The sequence below is a fragment of the Salarias fasciatus genome, chromosome 9, assembly GCF_902148845.1.
Source record: "Salarias fasciatus chromosome 9, fSalaFa1.1, whole genome shotgun sequence".
In the NCBI taxonomy this organism is placed as follows: domain Eukaryota; kingdom Metazoa; phylum Chordata; class Actinopteri; order Blenniiformes; family Blenniidae; genus Salarias; species Salarias fasciatus.
The window spans coordinates 1,623,219-1,642,406 of record NC_043753.1 but is presented as its reverse complement, the minus strand read 5'-3'; the positions used below and the strand labels follow the sequence as shown (position 1 = coordinate 1,642,406).

Genomic DNA, 19,188 nt, shown 5'->3' with positions numbered 1-19,188 from the left:
TCTCCATGGAAACGGAGGAAAACGCCACTTTTCATTAAAAAACGTTACTGCGAAGGAACAGCAGCCGTAGGAAACGGTCTGAACAGGGGAACGGCTCTTTGTTTTCGGGAACGGCTCTTTGTTTTCGTTCTCGCTGTCGCCACTTTCTAAACGTGAAACTTTTCTGAAGCAGAAGCTGTTTTTTGTGAAAGAAACTAAAAACATATTTTTTTCTGCTTTTCTTCTCATTGATGTTAAAAAATGAGACACAAACGACCGAAACCAAGTTTCAGCTGCTCACCTTCTGTCCTGGAGGACCGAGAGGACCGGCCAGTCCTGGATCCCCACATGTCCCCTGGAGACACACATTAAAACATTTTTCATGAGAATTAGTCATTTTCTGTAATAATTACTTGGTTTTGTGAAAATAGAACATTTTCACTGTAGTTTAGGCCACATTAAAGAAAACCTGTGAAATTTTAATTTAAAGGTTTTTATGGCTGAATTTTATTTCAGCGGTCCGGCCGACTGAGGATGAAATCGGGCTGAACCACGACTCCGCTGATCCGTGAGGAACAATCAGGAGTCCTGGAAGGAACGGTCCCGGTCCCCATAGGAACGATGCGGACCTGTAAAGAACAGTACGGTCCAGATAGGAACAGTTCTGGTCCCAATAGAAACAGTTCGGGACCCATAAAGAATGCCAGGGTCCAGAAAGGAACAATTCTGGTCCCTATAAGAACGGTGCGGGCCTGTAAAGAATGGTATGGTCCAGATAGGAACGGTTCTGGTCCCCGTAGGAGCAGTTCCGGTCCCAAAGGGAACGGTTCCGGTCCTGGTTGGAACCAAGCTCATGGAGCAGTTTATCAAACTTCTTCAGTTTCAGGTTTTCCCGTCGTTCCGGGACGGAGAGGCGTTCCTCCTGCTGAACCTGAACTCGGAGGAAACCTCCTCATGCTGGAGGACTCCAGAACCCTGGAACCGCTGGAACCCTCCCCTCCACATCCTGAAGCGCTCTGCCAGCAGCTGCAGCCTGATGAGGTGCATTCTGGGAAGTCTGTTTGATTGGTCCGTCTCAGACAGGACGACATTTATCACCTCTTCTGAAAACACCGAGCGACGGATTAGAAAAGAGCAAAACGAGGTTTTCTCCAGAGGAACATCAGGAGGGAGGGAGGGAGGGAGGGGTGGACGGGTGGAGGTGAGGGAGGGGTGGAGGGAGGGAGGGGCTGAGAACAGCCGGGCTGTCTGCGGCGCTGCAGCACATTAACATAATAACTAATTATAACGTTCAACACACAGACCTTGGGACCATCGCGGCCGATCTCTCCGGGCGGCCCCGGGGGTCCCTGGACTCCCTGGATGGAGAGAGATGGTGAGGGAGGGGTGGAGGTGAGAGGGAGAGGGAGGGGTGGAGGTGAGAGGGAGAGGTGGAGGTGGGAGAAAGAGAGAGGGAGAGGGAGAGGGAGAGAATGACTGACTTGAAAGCAGCTCAGGGCTGCATGTGACGGAGTGCATGACGGCTTACGCCGGGAACGCACTGGACGCGGAAGCGCGCGCGTCTCCGCGCCGGCGCTTGGCTGTTCGCACTGGAGGCGCCTGCGCTCTCCGCGCTGGTCACACATAGGCTGCACTCGGCTCGCTCCGTCAGCTCTCGGTTTTCACGTTTGTTCCCTGTTCCCTCTGTCTCGCTCTGCCAGTATGGATGTGTGTGTTTTGGTGACCTGTGGAGAGACTTTTTCTCCTCCTGTCCTCTTTTTTTCTGCATCACGTGAATGTCTGTCGCTGTGTGTGTGTGTGTGTGTGTGTGTGTGTGTGTGTGTGTGTGTGTGTGTGTGTGTGTGTGTGTGTGTGTTTGGGTGCGTACATGCGTATGTCTTGTTTGTGTGTCCATCTGTCTTGTGATTAGACCCAAGTGACAAAATATAGACGGACGAGCAACACCGCCCGTAACTAATCGTCATTTAATTTGTTATATTTTGAAAATTGACCGGATTCTCTTGCCTTTTCTGTTTCCGACTTCCTGTCTGGTCCGATCTGCTTGATCCAGCTTGACATATGGCGCTACCGGCGCTCGCGGCTCGCGTGAAAAATAGAACGAAGCGGAGCGGGCGCGCTGCAGAGCGCGAGCCGCGGCGCGCGCGGCGCTCCACTGCGCGTTCGGTGCGGCCGGTCAGATAGGTTAACATGGGAGGCGATCAGAAGCGCCGTGCGCGGCGCTTCCGCGTCCAGTGCGTTCGGGCCGTTAGTCAGGAGGCGCTGAGGTCCACACACACACACACACACACACACACACACACACACACACACACACACACACACACACACACACACACACACACACACACACACACACACACACACACACATGCTGCTGTGTGGAGGCTCGGAGCTGTGTGTCAGTGTTTCACCTCACAACAAAAAGCAGCAGATAAAGTATGACGCCGGGAACGCACTGGACGCGGAAGCGTAGCGGAGGCGCCGCGCGCGCCGCGCGCGTCTCTGCGCCGGCGCTTGGCTGTTCGCACTGGAGGCGCCTGCGCTCTCCGCGCTGGTCACACATCGGCTGCACTCGGCTCGCTCCGTCAGCTCTCGGTTTTCACGTTTGTTCCCTGTTCCCTCTGTCTCGCTCTGCCAGTATGGATGTGTGTGTTTTGGTGACCTGTGGAGAGACTTTTTCTCCTCCTGTCTTTTTTTCTGCATCAAGTGAATGTCTGTCGCTGTGTGTGTGTGTGTGTGTGTGTGTGTGTGTGTGTGTGTGTGTGTTTGGGTGCGTACATGCGTATGTCTGTTTGTGTGTCCATCTGTCTTGTGATATTGCAGTGTGAAGCGCTTTGGGCTCTGTCATGCAGGGTAAAAAGCGCTATACAAGTGTAGTCCATTTACCATTTACCATTAGACCCAAGTGACAAAATATAGACGGACGAGCAACACCGCCCGTAACTAATCGTCATTTAATTTGTTATATTTTGAAAATTGACCGGATTCTCTTGCCTTTTCTGTTTCCGACTTCCTGTCTGGTCCGATCTGCTTGATCCAGCTTGACATATGGCGCTACCGGCGCTCGCGGCTCGCGTGAAAAATAGAACGAAGCGGAGCGGGCGCGCTGCAGAGCGCGAGCCGCGGCGCGCGCGGCGCTCCGCTGCGCGTTCGGTGCGGCCGGTCAGATAGGTTAACATGGGAGGCGATCAGAAGCGCAGTGCGCGGCGCTACCGCGCGCGGCGCTTCCGCGTCCAGTGCGTTCGGGCCGTGAGAGAGAATCCTGCTCCTGACAGTGTGGCTGTAAAGGAACAGCAGCCTCCACTGGGCGGCGCCACTGAGCCGGGTTCCTCTCCATTCTAGACTTCCACAGCAGAGCCTCTCCTCACTTCACTGGTTCTAATGTTACGGCTCATCCAGGTCAACAGCTTCGACTGAAAACCAGAATCCATCTGTCAGCCTTCTGTCTGTTTTTGGTTTGTTTCTGTTCAGAACTGATTTTTCTCGTCATCTAAACAGGAAATAGAGCATCAGGGCCCAGAGACGAAGGAAACAGAAAAATAACGAGACGAGAATCAAATCAGGACGTTTCCTGTTTTTCCTCAAACTGCTGAAGAGTTTCTCTCCTTCCGTTGACGCAAATAATCAGCCGCAGACACACTGGGGTGAAGAACGCCGGCCTGCAGACACGACTCGGCGGGATCTCAGAGGAAGTTTCCTTTATTTTCATATCAGTCGTTACAGTTTTAAACTGATGCAGGAAATCAGGTCCTTATTTTATCCTGAGCTCCATTAAACGACGCTGTTTTACATGAACTGAAGTGAAAACACACACCTTTGGCTGTGTTTTGGGGGGTTGGTTTTAGAGCTGCTGGAAATGCCACTTTTTGAAAACCCAAAAAAAAATCCCAAGACGGAACTTTTTAAAAACTCTCGGGCTCCATGTTGATGGCAGAAATGCTGCATGTAGGACTTGGTTCTTTTGGAGACGTTGGTCAACTACCTTTATATCAGGGCTGCTTTTTTAATATTGGTCTTTTTAATTGTGATTAATCACTGATGTTCCGTAGTTAATTATGATTAATTAATTTTGAACAGTTCAAAGTTCTGTTATCGTCCATTAAAAAAAAAAAAATCTTAATGCGTCTTAATTTGAAATCAAACAAACACAGAGGAAGACTTTCCTGTTTGACCTTTTTGGATATTCTTTCAGAATAAAATACCATGTAGACCAACTTGATACAATTTCTATATCAAATACAGTTTTCAATTTGGAAAAAAAAGTCATGTTGACCCACTGGTCTACTTCAAAATAATAATTAAAAAAGATAATGTAGAGCAGAACAAAACAGAACAAAGACAGTTTTAGGTTTTCTGTCCTGTTTCTTTAGTTTGATCCAAATGCAAATCTTAATCCTAATTCAGTGATTAGCCACGATTAAAAAGATTAATCTTTTGACATCCCTGCATTAATTACCCATGATTAATGTAATGATCACTCAGTCCTCATTTACACACATCTATTTATTATTTTTGAACTGTAATTTATCAATGCCTGTATTTTCTTCTTCAAATAAACATGAAGAAAATCTGAACCCGATGGAGGAAAAGTCGCAGCTTCAGTCTGTAGGAAACATCTGGCTGTCTGCAGTGAGCAGGTCTGACCAGCAGAGGGCGACACAGACCCACACACACTGAGCTCAAAGCTGGGCTCTGACTGCAGGTTCTGGACCAGAGACGGATGTGAGGACAGGCGGACCGTCAGACCCCCTGCTGTGGGAGATGAGCGGGGACGTGAGGATTAAGAAAAGCCAGCGCCACTGTCGTCAGGCCTCCTTTCAAGTGAAAACGGCGTGTTTAGACAGAAACATGATGTCGCCAGTAGTGTTCTAGTACTGGAGACCGGTCTCAGGACCACTTCTTTAAGGTCTCGGGCGCAGAGGACTCGTTAACCTACTGAGAGACCAGCCGAGACCACGGCTGCGAGGACAACTTCCTGTCAGCTGCAGCGATCAAACCAGGCGGTCGGGTCACCAGTCGCATTTATCCAGTGAATATCCTGATATGCTACTGAATATGGCCGCCCAGAACCTTCATGGCTGCTACCATGAGCAGCACACCGGCGGAGCCTGAGACACATTCGGCGTTAGCGAGTAGAGACTGTTAATGTTGACGGACAGCAGCGTCACCGTTCCTGGTTATTTTAGTTTATTTACTGGTTTGTTGGGTTTTATTTCCTCAAATGTCCAGAAATAACTGTGTGGTGATTAGTGCTTCATAAATAAAGCTGAATTGAAGGGAAATTTTATATGGTCTTGGTCTTCACTCGGTCTTGCATTCTGTTGGTCTTGACTCAGTCTCACTTTGCCTTTGTCTTGGTCTTGACTCGGTCTCACTTGGTCTTGGTCTTGGTCTCGGTGTCTTGACTCGGTCTCTACCCCTTAAAGTCTCGGTCTCCATACACTGCGGTCTCAGCCGTGTCCTGGTCTTGGATTTTGTGGTCTCGACTCTGATACCAGTAGTATGCCAGGACTGACTTTTTCATGATATGTTGTGTTACTCTCAGTGTTCTATTGATCTTCTTGTGCGTTCACAGTTCAGCGTGTTGAATTCCATCAAATCCATATTTCTTTGAGAGCGTCATGTTTGTTTGATTTTTTTTTGTCTTCTTGTTTCTTGACTTGACGGTTTGTTGTTTCTGTCTGCTAAAAGAAAGGAACCGCTGACTTCCTGTGAAACGGACCTGCTGACGGCGTCCAGCTTCACTTCACCAATCTCTGGTTCTCCGTGGATTTGGCTTCGTTCCTGATGGAAGGTTCTGTTCTGAAATCTGAGACGGTGCGGACGTGGTGGTACTCACCAGCGTCCCTCTCATCCCCGGCGGTCCTTGTGGGCCCGGTAAGCCTTTCTCCCCCTGAATCAGAGCAGAGGTTAAAGGTTAAACCTGTGAACCGGGAGCAGGTCTGTGATGGTTCTGGAGGAGGTCCTTACCGGAGGTCCCAGCGGTCCTGCTTGGCCAGGAGGTCCGGACGCCCCCTGTGGAGGACAGAGAGGACAGGGTCAGATGAGCTGCTTCAGACTGAGTGAGACGAATCGGTGTGGACCTGGGAAACGAGCGCCGAGAGGAGGAAGGGTCCGGAACCAGCGGGTACCTGGACCCTGAACCCGGTTTGTTTGGCCAGTGGGACTTTCTGAGCTCAGCTTTGACAGTTACTGGCGCTCATGTTTCGGGTTTCGGGGGATTTAACAGGAGATGCCGCCACGTTTCTCCTCCCCTCTCAGAACGGCTTCCACCGACTGGCGTCTCCTCTTTATCTGGTAAATTCTGTTTAAGTGGTCGGCTTATTTTCTCTCAGTAAAAACTGTTTATTTTTAGTATTGATCGCCTGACAGAGAGCTCACATTTAACTGACGCAGTTTTCTTCAGAAATCAATTAATTAGGCCTTGAAAGGTTCCACATCCATCAGTCCTTCCATGGGTGGAATAGAAGAGAATAGAGTGAGAGGAGGGGGAAATTAACACTGCGAAACCGGAACTGCGCTGCGTTATTCATGTTTACACGCCATTATTTGTGTGTAGATTTATTTTTCCTATTTTTAAAGACAGTATTATTTGCAGTATTTTTTGCGGCGGAACTGATTGCAGTCGTTTCTGGGGGGGACGTCATTAAGCGCTGCACAGATAAACTTTTCCAAGTTTTTAAGTTTCAAAGTGTGAAATAAGAGGCAGTAACTGAAGATTTCCCTCCTCCATCGTGTGATGCAACCAGTCAGGTTAGAATATTTCTGTTTTTCTTGTTATTTGTGTTAATTTTCAGTGTGACACGATGCTACGTGGCTAAACGTGCTAATGTTGCTAATGTGGCTACAAGTCCATGAAAAGGCTTAATTCCAAACATTTCAGCTATAATTAGAAAAGTATATACAAGTTAAAGTTGTCAAAAGCTTAATTTTATGTAAATATTAAAAAGACTCACCTTAATTTATTTTGTAAATTATTTTTATTACAGAAAAAAGCGTTTAGAGCTAAGTTATTGTGTATAAATGATGGTTAAGAAGACATTTCACTAAAAGTTAGAATATCATCTGATATCGTTAAAGGTTAAATAGGTTAAAGGTTAGAATAAAAGAGTGACTAAAAGGGAATAAATGAAAGGAAAGAGGGTTTGATTCTAAATCAGTCTGATCAGAATATGAATAAAGAAAAGAATTCATGTCTCATATTTGGAAGAAGTTCATTCAAGACATGAAACAAACGGGGAACGATGTGGTGTGTGTTACCCGTCTGATCGCAGAGGATTGATTTTCGTGTGTTGTTTGTGTGTGTGTGGCTGTGTGTGTGTGTGTGTGTGTGTGTGTGTGTGTGTGTGTGTGTGTGTGTGAGATAAAGAGCCCTCGGCCTGCTCTGTCAGGGTTGGAGTAAACCAGATGGATCCGGATGTGAGCAGGTGTCGGACACGCCGGCTTCACCTCAGGAACGACATGGAGGTAGATTGAGATCAGAAACACACCCCTGCACGCCGTCTCTCACTCACACACACACACACACACACACACCCCGTCACGTGTTACTGGAAGGCGCTGGAGCGACGCGGCGCCTGCATCGTCTCTCCTCAGATCAGGGCGTAAAATCTTTTAGCTCCGCCCCCGAGGCAAGTGGAGGGCAGACCAGAGGCATGATGGGAACAAACAGCTGGAAACATGAGGGAGCGTTTCTGCTGCTGACCTTTGACCTGTACAGCTTTTACATGGGGTTAAACCAGGTTGCCATGGCAACAGAAGGGCAGTGGTGTGGTCACTCACTGAGACGGAGTTGGAGCGTTCTCGAGAAGTTCTGTTTTCAGTCACTCCGAGCGCCGTCGTCGTGGCAACGGACATCTGAAACGGCCTGAAGCGACCTGAACAGGAGGCGCCCGGAGGTTTTCTACCAACGATGAAGCAGCAGCCGCACAGAAGGAATCTGAGCGAGATTAGTTCACCGTGGCGTTGAAAACAGCCGTACAGCCGCCGTCCTGTTCACGAGTCGCCGTGACGACGGACGCCGTTCAGAGACGCTTCGCCTGCAGTTTTCTGTTAACAGCATGTTGTGGTGAAACTCTATAAAAGCTGCCTTCACTCTGCGTGTAAACAGAGCGGGGAGCTCGGCACGCCATGCGGCCGCCGCCGCTCTGCCTCCAGAAGCGCTATCTGCAGAACCCTCCCCGCTCCCCGCCGCTGCTCCTCGCCGCCGCCCGTAAAGCCGGCCTGCGGTCACGGCGCGACGGATTTAGCAGCCCGACACTTCCAGAACACGGATGTGAAAAACACTGTTTTCCTGCAGAGAAAGTGTGGATGCAGAAAACATGGAGCAAAACAAATCGTGATGAACAGATTTTAATCTAAGGTCTGAGAATTCAGGATTTAATCTGTTCCTCTAAAAATCATGAGTTAATCATGAATAATATTATGATGGTTTGAAGAAGAAAGCCTGCCTCAACGCATAAAATCCAGGTCAGAAATAAGGTTTTGGTCATTTAAAGTAAAATAACGCAAAGGTTCAAGAACCAAGAGGCTGGATTAACACTGCTGGATGTTCAGACAGGTGAGGAGTGTTGGAGGTGTGTGTGTGTGTGTGTGTGTGTGTGTGTGTGTGTGTGTGTGTGTGTGTGTGTGTGTGTGTGTGTGTGTGTGCGTTCTTGTATTTCTATCCTTGTCGGGGCCAAATGTCCCCACAAGGATAGCAAAACGTGGAACGACGTGCCTTGTGGGGACCTTTTTCCGGTCCTAAGTAGGAGAAACAGTGTTTTCTTGACCATGTTGTTGTTACTGAAAAAAGTAAAAGTGCAAAAACATTTCTTTAGGGTTAGGCTTTGTTGTGGTGTGGGTTAGGGTTAGGGTAAGGGTCAGGGTTAGGGGCTAGACATGAATGGGAGTCAATGGACGGTCCCCACAAGGATAGAAATACAAGACTGAGCGTGTGTGTGTGTGTGTGTGTGTGTGAACTCACCACTGTGCCTTGAGGTCCAGGAGCTCCAGCTGGACCCGGGTCTCCCTTTGCCCCCTGAGGAAACACACACACACACACACACACACACACACCCGTCAGGATACTTCACCTTACCAGAGCTGTGTGTGTCGTAAAGCATCATCAGGGTCGTCCCGCCAAGCACTGACACGACCAGCAAACCGGCTCGTGGCGGCCCGTTTTGGCCCGCGGGCCATCCCGTCTGGGGTCATCCCTATGTTCCCCGGGTCCTATGTTCCCTGCTATCAATACCGGGGAACATGGGACCCTCTTTCTAAAGAAGGGTCCTATGTTCCCCGCTGTGTCATAGCGCACTCGGATGTAGGTTTTTGTTTTGGCGAGACCGCAGATTTGCATTTGCACCAACCCAGTTGATGTAAACAACAGTGAAATATAATAAAATATTTAATAAAAATGTAATAAAAATTGAAATAAAAACTTTCGAGGAGTCTGTGCCTTCAGAGCGGGCAGAGCGGACGTATAATGAAACTTTTCCTAATCACAGCTAAGCGTGTTTTTATTCTGGTGTAAACTGTCTATCAAATCTGTGGACAAAAATAATGATTCAAGATATTTAGTGATTTAAATAAGCAGCTTGTGTTTGTCACACTGTGACAACAGGGCAACATGGCGGGGAACATAGGACCCTTGTGTGGAAAAAGGGTCCTATGTTCCCCGGTCCACACAAAGCGGGGAACATGGGACCCGGGGAACATAGGTACGCTCCCTCCCGTCTTCGCCACGCTTTCTCAGGCTAATGCTAGCAGGTGCGCTAGCTCAGCAGGCCCCAGTTACTCCTGCAGCGTCTGCAGGATGAAGCAGTTCTGTCTTCAGCAGATCGTTGGCGTGTCAGGAACTCTGCCGGTCGGATTAAATCTCGCTGTCCTGAGTTTACATTCGGCCGCGGTTCCGCTCTGACGCTGGGGTTCCGGGCCTCCGCGGCGGACCGGCGGCTCGTTAAAAGCAGAATGAGAAGCGTCGAACGAGCCGCGGCGCCGCAGAGCGGCGTGTGAAGCGGGTCCAGCGCGGCCGGCGAACACGGAGAACAAGCCGTAAAATGTATTCTGGAGCTGCAGGCCGTTCATTAGCGCAGCGGCGGAGCTTTGTCACCGGGCGACTCGCCGCAGTCAGAAACATCTGAGGATTTCCAGGTTCACACGCCGGAGGATGGAGGACGGCTGCAGCCACAGAAAGACCGTTCTGCCACCACGTCTTCTACAGGTCCTAAAAAACCGTTTCATGGTTTACTGGTGACGAATCCTGAAGTACTGCTGCGTGTGCACCACGGCCGCACGAAGCAGCAGATCGGCAATTTTGAAAATATAAAACTTTCTGAAATGAAAATAAACTCTGAGAACATCGTTGTGCAAACGGTTCCTCAGAGAACGTCCAGTTCTTACTGTCAGAATGTTTCCTGCAGGAGAAACGTGTCGACTGGAGAACGTGAGTGGAACTGGTTCTGGGTCTGTTTTTGTTTCTGTTTGTAGATCTGATCCTGGATCTGTTTCTGTTCCAGTTCTGGTTCTGGTTCTGTGTCGGGTCGGAGCCTCTGGCACGGTGATGTGACCATGTTTGATGCTCCCACTCTGCAGCGGTCAGTAACTACCAGCAGGATGAAACCAGCAGCGGAATCGAACCAGTAGCCATCGTCAGGGAAGTGGCGAGTCCGACCTTCTGTGGTTCTGACGTAGACGTTAGGGGATCGACGGACTGACGGACCGATGGACTCGGGGTTAACGTCTCTGGTCCAGGCACCGCGGAACACCTTGAGGTGGAGCTCAAACCGCTGGATTCAACAACAGGCCGCCGCAGTTTGGCGGCCATGATGGAAATTTAGTAACAAGTCAAACAAACAGGAAGTGACAGTTTTACTGAACCTCTTCCATTAAAAGACAAATAAATGCCTCATGTTTCGAAGTCTTCAGGCATTTTCCTCCTGGAACCACGGCAGCTGCTGGCTGTTGGGACGGCAGGACGTTTGTTTTTTCTTCATGGTTGGTTTAAAACCTGCGTCAGGACAGATTCCAGCTCCTCCAACATCAGGATGGACCAGCGGCGACTTTCAGGGACAGTTTTCCTCTCAGTCCCGTCAGAACGCAGCCGTCCCAACATCCTGGATCAATTCATCCCATTTTGTCCTCCGTCTGGTGGGGATGGTGGTTCTGTTACCTCGCCGCTCTCGACACGCTGTCGTTAAACCCCGGCCCAATCAGGACGTCCATCAGTCCCACTCAGAGCTCAGGGCCGGTTTCGCTTTGCTTCAACCGCTGCTGGCAGAATTACTCATAAAGTCTTCGTCTCGTTAAACCATTATGAGAACGTTTTATTGACACAAATGTTCCAAAGAAGTCGGCCTGATAAAAAAAAAAAATTAAAAAAAAAGACAAATGAAACCGAAGAGGACAAAACAGACGTGTTTATGTTCTGGTGTCTTCAGACCAGGACTCGGCTTCATTACGGCCTTTGTTGTCTGCATGTTTGGTCTGAAGGTCTAAATCAGACCGAGCAGTGGTCTGTGACCCAGACTGAACCATCTGGACTGGTCTGTGACCCAGAATGAACCGGGTCTTAACGTGGATCTGGACTGGTCTGTGACCCAGAATGAACCGGGTCTTAACGTGGATCTGGACTGGTCTGTGACCCAGAATGAACCGGGTCTTAACGTGGATCTGGACTGGTCTGTGACCCAGAATGAACCGGGTCTTAACGTGGATCTGGACTGGTCTGGGACGTTCTTCGCTCTCTCAGCTGTTTTCCTTCTGAGGCGTCTCGCCGCTCTAACGGCGTGAGAGCGGCAGACCTCGTAACGACGCCCACCGAGGTCCAATAAACGGCTCCGCGACACAGATCCCCGGACCCGCTGAGCAGGAGCTGGTCTAAGCCGCCACGGCTTCGCGCCACGCCGCTGAAACACAGCGAGCACGGATCTCGCTCCAGGACCGGGCCGTAAAAGACCCAGAACACAATCTACGTCTGACCGCAGAGTTTTATAGCCAAACAGCAGCTGTGAGGCGGTTCCTGCAACAAACGAGGGCAAGCCAGCGGTGCTGCGTCAGCAGGGAATTCAACCAGCAACCAAAATGTTACAGTGAACAAGAACAGCGTCTGCGTCTCATCCCTGGTCAGGACCTTTGATCAGAGTCCAGCACTGCTGGCAAACTTCGTCCAAACGGAACAAATCCAGAACGGCAGTGAGGCTCCGTTTCTGTGACGACATTTCAAGAGAAAACTTGCACATTTTACGTTTTTGTTTCTGAAAAGTTTCACATCTACAATATAAATGATGTCCGTTTCCACGGCAACAGCAGAAACACTGAAAACCAGGTGGCGGCCATGTTGGGCCTGGAGTCGGAGCCGTTTGGTTGTTTTGGTAATAAAACCGACACACATGCTTATTGACGGTATTGATCCGGTACTTTCACAGAATTCTTATCTGCTCTTCTGTTTCGGTTTTTTGTTGTGGATCCCCGTTCTAAAGAACCGTTACAAACCGTCAGAGCTTATTGATCCTCCGGGATTAAAAGATTTGACCCCGGGACTCGTTTAGTACCGGGGCTCGGTTCTCATCCCGACACAAAAATACTGGTAACAAACAAACAGAACGCGGACCTTCATCTGGACAGAACACCAAGATGGATTGTTACTATGGGGACTGTCAACTCCAAACTACCAGAACCAGGAGAATCTGGACCGGGACCAGGACCAGGACCACAATAATCTCTGCTGGGAGTCATGGTACTGAAAGAAAACATTGTTCTCATCATTCATCTACTGAAAGTTGCATTTTCGCCATCAACTTAATGACGTAGCTCAAGCGTTTTAGTGAAGTTCCAGTTTGGATTTGTTCCCAAAAAGTTGCATTTCACGAGTCCAGACACCCAAAACTCAACCAACTCAACCCAAACACAGAAGTTTGGACTGCTGGTTGCTGGTTGCTGAGTGTTGGTTGCTCAATGCTCATTGCCATATGTGCCGTTTTAGAAGAGGGGGGTCAACGGTTGCCAGTTCCTGTAAATAAACCACCAGTGAGGCAGCTGTGTGTGATAAGGACTCCTCTCTTTAGTGGGTTTCTGAGCTCATCCAGCTGGGCGGAGACTCCAGAGCCTGTCCAGAACATGCCGCTCGGACCACATGTCCCATCTGGAGGGGGAACGCCCTGGGACCAGGGACCTGGACCAGGGATCTGGATTCTGGGACGCCCCCCTCTCCTCGGAGTGTGTGGCTCAGGACCTGTTTGATGCCGTATCGGGTGTCTCGGTCCTCCTGAGTACAGACTCTATACTTGGAGCCCTGTTTAGATGCACGGGAGGTTTTAATTAGCAGGTAGAGTCAGAAACCCAAACAGGTGTTTCACATGTCGTGTTTCTAACCGAGGAAACATTTTCAAAAACATGTCTGCTGGTCGAAACCGCAGCCCTCTGGGTCCAGATCTGGCTGCTTCCAAGCAACGCCTCATCCAGCCTCACAACCGCCTCGTCAAGAGCGACGGTTCCAACACTCGGTACCACGGTTCCAACACTCGGTACCACGGTTCCAACACTCGGTGCCACGGTTCCAACACTCGGTAACAGCACTGGGGTCCAGGACTCTGTTCATCACAGAGTAGCGTTGTGGGGAACGTCATGTTTTCTATCAGGTGTCTTCAGCTCTGAGGCAGGTGCCACTTTCTGAGTTGCCTGCGTAGATTTCAGAATGTAGAAGCAAGCTGTCAGTTTGGTGACGTCTCTGGAATCATTCAGGGGACGGCACGTCGACATCGTGGTGTTTTGCCTCTAACTGCTCTGTTTCAAAGGTGAATTTCACAATGCTCCGCGCCACTTTTGAAAACGGATCCCAAGGTAGAACGCCTTGACTCTGTCTCCGTGGAAACGGGGGAAATGCTGCCTTCTGAAAATGCTGCTTTGTCCGAGCTTTTTGCATGTGTTCAGAGGATTGTTCTCTGCAGCGCGTGTGTGTGGTTTCACTATAAAAACAAACATCACCCTCCATGCGGCTCCACCTCTCTCACTTTCTCCCCCCGATCCCGGCTGGACGGCCCCGGGCTGCTCCAACATCCCTCTCTTGTGGCTGGAGAACCGGTGATTAGCGGGGAGGGAGGCGGACCCAGAGCCTCCGTGTGCGCTCAGGAGCTCTCAACTAAATTACAAGCACGGCGGTTAAAAATAACCCCGGCGCAGAAAGACCGATATCAATTATTCTCCAGTGCGAAAAACTCCAGCTGATGGGAAAAGTCCCGCTTTGAGTGTTAAAATGTGGGATTAGAGGGAAGCAACGTGTGAACGAAGCGTCTTTATCTGCGTGACATGAAAACTTCACACAGCGGCGTCTCAGAACGCATAATTTGGGGTTAAGGAGCTTGATAAGAGACCTGCCTCCACCGTGGAGCTGAGAGTTCCCAGCATGCTTCATTTGAGCATCAAGTCCTGGAGCGTTTGAACAGCGGCGGTGGCGGCGGCGGCTCGACGCCTGTGATGAGAGTACTGTACAGTACGTCTGAGTTCAGGCCTCATTACCCGCCAACGGAGCCGTCACGGACGGCCGAGAGGGAATTCCTCACAGCTGATGAGCAAGGCATGCGCCGGCGGCTGATCTTCTCTTTACTGCCGTACTACAGCTGCGTGTTGGCGTCGCCATTATGCCGTGGCGGCGGCGGCGTTTAGAGTCTCTGAACAGAGATCCGTCGTGTTTGAACTGCAGAATCAGGATCTGTTCACGACGTCTCACCTGAAAACGCATCGTTTCAGAAAAGTTTCGCGTTCAGACGGCAACTGCTGAAACACCGAAGACATTGAGGTCAGCATGTTTGACCACGAGTTGCTACTGAGCATGTGCAGAACAGCTTTTCACTACAGCCGGGGAGAAGTGTTACAAAAAACTCACATTTTCCTCCATTTACACGGAGACGGTGTTTTCGAAAAGTTGCTTTTTCTTCCATTTACAGGGAGAGAGAGCCTTTTCGAAAATTTGTGTTTTCAGTTGCTCCGAGCAACGTTGTCCTATAAATTTACACAAGAAACACAACAGAAGCTTTCATTTGAAAATGTTGTCATGTAAACAGTTCTTTCAATTCAGAATAAAATAATTCTCCTTCATGTTTACATTGAAAATACATTTAATCTCCTTTATTTGATCCCGGATTGGATCTAGGGGTTGTGGAGGGTTCTGATTGGACGAGAGGAGGAAGTGACATATTTACATTTTTACATGTTTACAGAAAACTCCACTTCCTGCTTCGTTTCTTTCTCTCTTCCTCAATTAACTTCAATGCCGCAGCTTTATAAAGGTCTGCATTTTACTGCTTCCATCCATCCTCTCTGTTCGTTATATCCATTTCCTCTAATGATCCCGTTATATAAATCGCCTCCACTCAAATTTGTATCAGGCGGCCCTCTTGGAATATGTGACAAGACGAGAACGAGCAGAACTGGAATTAATTTAAAGCTGAAGAAAGGTTTACATGATGGAGGAATTATTTAATTCAGCTTTAAAATCAGAATCTTTAAACTTAATTTGGAATTATTGTTTTCATGATTAGGTGTTTACAAAGTAATTTTTAATCTTTTTAAAGAGGATTGAACTTTGTTCCATATTAAAGCTGTCATGGAAACAAGGCCCGAGGCCTCTCTCTCAGGCCTCAGAGTCCTGATCACTCTCTCAGGCCTCAGAGTCCTGAACGCTCTCTCAGACCTCAGAGTCCTGAACGCTCTCTCAGGCCTCAGAGTCCTGAACGCTCTCTCAGGCCTCAGAGTCCTGAACGCTCTCAGAGCTCCTGAACGCTCTCTCAGGCCTCAGAGCTCCTGAACGCTCTCTCAGGCCTCAGAGTCCTGAACGCTCTCTCAGGCCTCAGAGTCCTGAATGCTCTCTCAGGCCTCGGTCTCCTGAACGCTCTCTCAGGCCTCAGAGCTCCTGAACGCTCTCTCAGGTGTCCTGAACGCTCTCTCAGGCCTCGGTGTCCTGAACGCTCTCTCAGACCTCGGTGTCCTGAACGCTCTCTCAGGCCTCAGAGTCCTGAACGCTCTCTCAGGTGTCCTGAACGCTCTCTCAGACCTCAGAGTCCTGAACGCTCTCTCAGGCCTCAGAGTCCTGAACGCTCTCTCAGGTGTCCTGAACGTTCTCTCAGGCCTCAGAGTCCTGAACGCTCTCTCAGACCTCAGAGTCCTGAACGCTCTCTCAGGCCTCAGAGTCCTGAACGCTCTCTCAGGTGTCCTGAACGTTCTCTCAGGCCTCAGAGTCCTGAACGCTCTCTCAGGCCTCGGTCTCCTGAACGCTCTCTCAGGCCTCAGGATTGTCTGACACCGCCGCACTTAGAGCTGCTTAATTTCACTGATCCAAGCCTTCAGTTGAACTCGGCGTGTTTGTTGTTGTTCTGCTGAAGGCAGAGCGATTTCTGCTAATGGTTCCAGTTCTCAGTCTTCCCTGACTCGGTTCCAGGGAGGACTCTGGTCTGTTTGTTGGTCTAACAGACTGTTTGATGCAGCAAAGATCAGCAGCTGTTTCCAGGAACCAGGCAGGAAGTCCACCATCGAGAGTTTAAGAGTTAATGCTACATGCTAAAGACTTTGAGTTCACATACCAGTGAACATGCTGAAGCGTTTTGAGGACTCACACCGGTGATGTTAGGCTTAATCTAGGGATGTCCCGATCAGGTTTTTTTTGCCACCGAGTCCGAGTCCTGTCATTTTGAGTATCTGCCGATTCTGAGTCCCGATGCGATTCTTTTCTAATATAGTAAAATATGTACATTATATATATATATATATATATATATATATATATATATATAAACTAAACAACTTATGAAAAGTTCTCCTTTTTTATTTTCTTAACGTCAATTCAAAACAACACATATTGTTGTCTCACTGTAATTACATCTTTCTGTAGCACAGAAAACCTAAACACATCTCATTTAACCCATTAAAGCCAGGCACGCATTACGGCTTCAGTGTGCAGCAGTGGCTATAAACGTTCAATACAGAGTTAGGAGGCAGTGCAGCAACACGATCTGGACCCGGAAACAGGATCAGTTCTGCATATGCGCGAGTTTGATGCATTTCATTGCCCAAGAATCAGCTGATTAGTGCAAAGAAGAAGAAAAAAAGACCCGGCGTCATAATGATAGATTTGCGCTACAACACCACTACCGTAAATGCGACCCGGCTTCAGTGGGTTAAAAAGGAAATTAAAGAAAAAATAAATATATGTATCCAACCGAGTCCAAATTGGGAGGAAACTTCCGATCCCGATTGAGTCCGTAATCACGTGATCGGATCGGGACATCCCTAGTTTAATCCACTGATATCAGCAAGTCACAAAAGTTTAGTGCCTGTTCTTCATTTTAGTCTTCCTCTTATGGAAGCAACTACTGGAGCAAATTTATCACTTGAAATTTAAAGGTGCATTAAGGAGTTTTACAACCTTAAAAATACTTATTTTCCACCATAAATATGTTACACATTTTTAATGATGTGTACAATGTGCCCTGATATATTCATTACAAGTACCTCTAACAGCGCTAAACTGTCACTTGAAAGTCGCAGTGCCGGTCCGGCACCAGAGTTTTTTTGGGGAGAATTTGAAAGGAATGACGTAATGCGCGCTCCGGCTGGTTAGGTTTCGTTTTGTCCGCCATTACTCCGCCAGATGCTTAGTGAGCAACAACTGAGCAGGAGCTTCCAGAAAGTAAGAACAGACTGGCTTCTAGCACTGCCACAGCTCCACACAGACTCCACCAGGGAGAAGAAACTTAAATCTTACTTGAGCGCTACTAAACGAGCGAAGACGGAGTCCCTCTCTTCCGTGCACGCGAGCCACAGGGACGAGTTTTTCACTAAGCTGCATTACGCCCAAGGCCTGCAGCGGGCGCTGTTTCGCATAAAACGTGCAAACTCCTTAATGCACCTTTAAGCATATTGGATTTATTGTAGATCGAAATACACAGTTCTGTAACTGGCACATGTTGCTTTCTGTTGTCGGGTTCTGTTACCGGGTTAGGTTTCTCCTCCGTCCCAGCTCTTTTTTTACTGGTCATCTGATTCAGATGGCAGTAAGTTTAATCCTGAGTGCAGCCGTTTAGGCATTAATCTGTTCCTTGTTGTCAGATTAGCATCAGAGCCACACATGTGGCGGCTTCCTCCACTGAGAGCAGAACGCTGCCAGACTCAGGGAAAGCGGTTTGTTATGAGAACGGAGGAGGTTCAGCAATTACTGACCGAGTCCATCTGGAGACGTACGATTCCCCCCCTCCCCGCCGATGGCGCTGATCAGAGCTGATGTTTACATGAGTGGTTTCATCTCGGTGTCGCTCCGCAGCAGGAAGACGTCCGGAGTCCTGAGGCGGCGAGGAAATGCCGCTGCAGCCGAGGCTGCTGGTAGATCCACCGAACAACGTTAACATCTCGATGTTACTGAGTCCGGCTTGATTGAAGATGCTTGTTGAAGCTCCACTTGTGGTTTTATTATCACCCACTGCCTTGCTCTGTGGCTTTTTATAATGACTACGGCTTAGATTACCTCCTGCAGTTCTTCTCATCTGGACCCCATCCGGGCCACAGCTCTGTCTTATTTTAGCTTTTTATGACCCTATTTTAAATCAGAAATTCAGCATTTATAAAGACGCTTATTTTCTAATGTTATTGGAAGCTTATCAGAACACATGATTCCTTAGGTTATTAACACATTTTCATCGTCATTCAATAACTTTTAATTAGGAAATAAACTTTAGTATTGAAGCAGCAAAATGTTGAGAGTTGAATGAATCACACCACCAGAGACAGCAACTCTGTTATTTTTGGAATTTGAAGGACGTTTATGGCCACGTTCAGCAGCAGTATTTCAAGAAGGTTATATTTTCATTCCTTTTTCAAGAAGTGCTGTTGTCGTGTGAACGGAGTCCTGAAGCTAGAGCTGGACAACATTTTGATATCAATACATACCGCGGTATATTTTTATTCAATAACGGTGATGTGAGTTTTAAACAAATTTTGGATATAGTGCATTACAGGATGCGTTTCACAATCATTAACTGCTGTTCACGGCGCCGCTGATTCAAGCCGAACAGAAAGCGCCGCGAGAGAGAGAGTGCTCAGCAGCACACCACAGCTGGCCGTCCTCAGCTCAGGCTACAAGCTGAGCTCCACCGCGGTGAGTTTGAGCTCCAAAATGAGAACTCGTGGTGTAAACGCGACTCAACAAGCTTCCACAAGCTAATCTGTGGCCGCGAAATAATA

At 48.7% G+C, this 19,188-nt stretch overlaps 1 protein-coding gene across 2 annotated transcripts in view; it reads right to left on the bottom strand.

Annotated features, from left to right (window-relative positions):
- LOC115394243 (collagen alpha-1(XXI) chain) overlaps nt 1-19,188 on the bottom strand; it is a 49,851-nt gene that overhangs the window by 16,274 nt on the left and 14,389 nt on the right. Inside the window, exons 19-23 of one of the 2 annotated variants that reach the window (XM_030099500.1) lie at nt 8,945-8,998; nt 5,950-5,994; nt 5,819-5,872; nt 1,284-1,337; nt 281-334 (exon numbers count right to left, since the gene is read on the bottom strand). In XM_030099500.1, coding sequence (XP_029955360.1) covers nt 281-334; nt 1,284-1,337; nt 5,819-5,872; nt 5,950-5,994; nt 8,945-8,998 — 261 coding nt within the window. The remainder of the gene's footprint in view (nt 1-280; nt 335-1,283; nt 1,338-5,818; nt 5,873-5,949; nt 5,995-8,944; nt 8,999-19,188) is intronic. The other variant, XM_030099501.1, reaches the window with a different exon arrangement.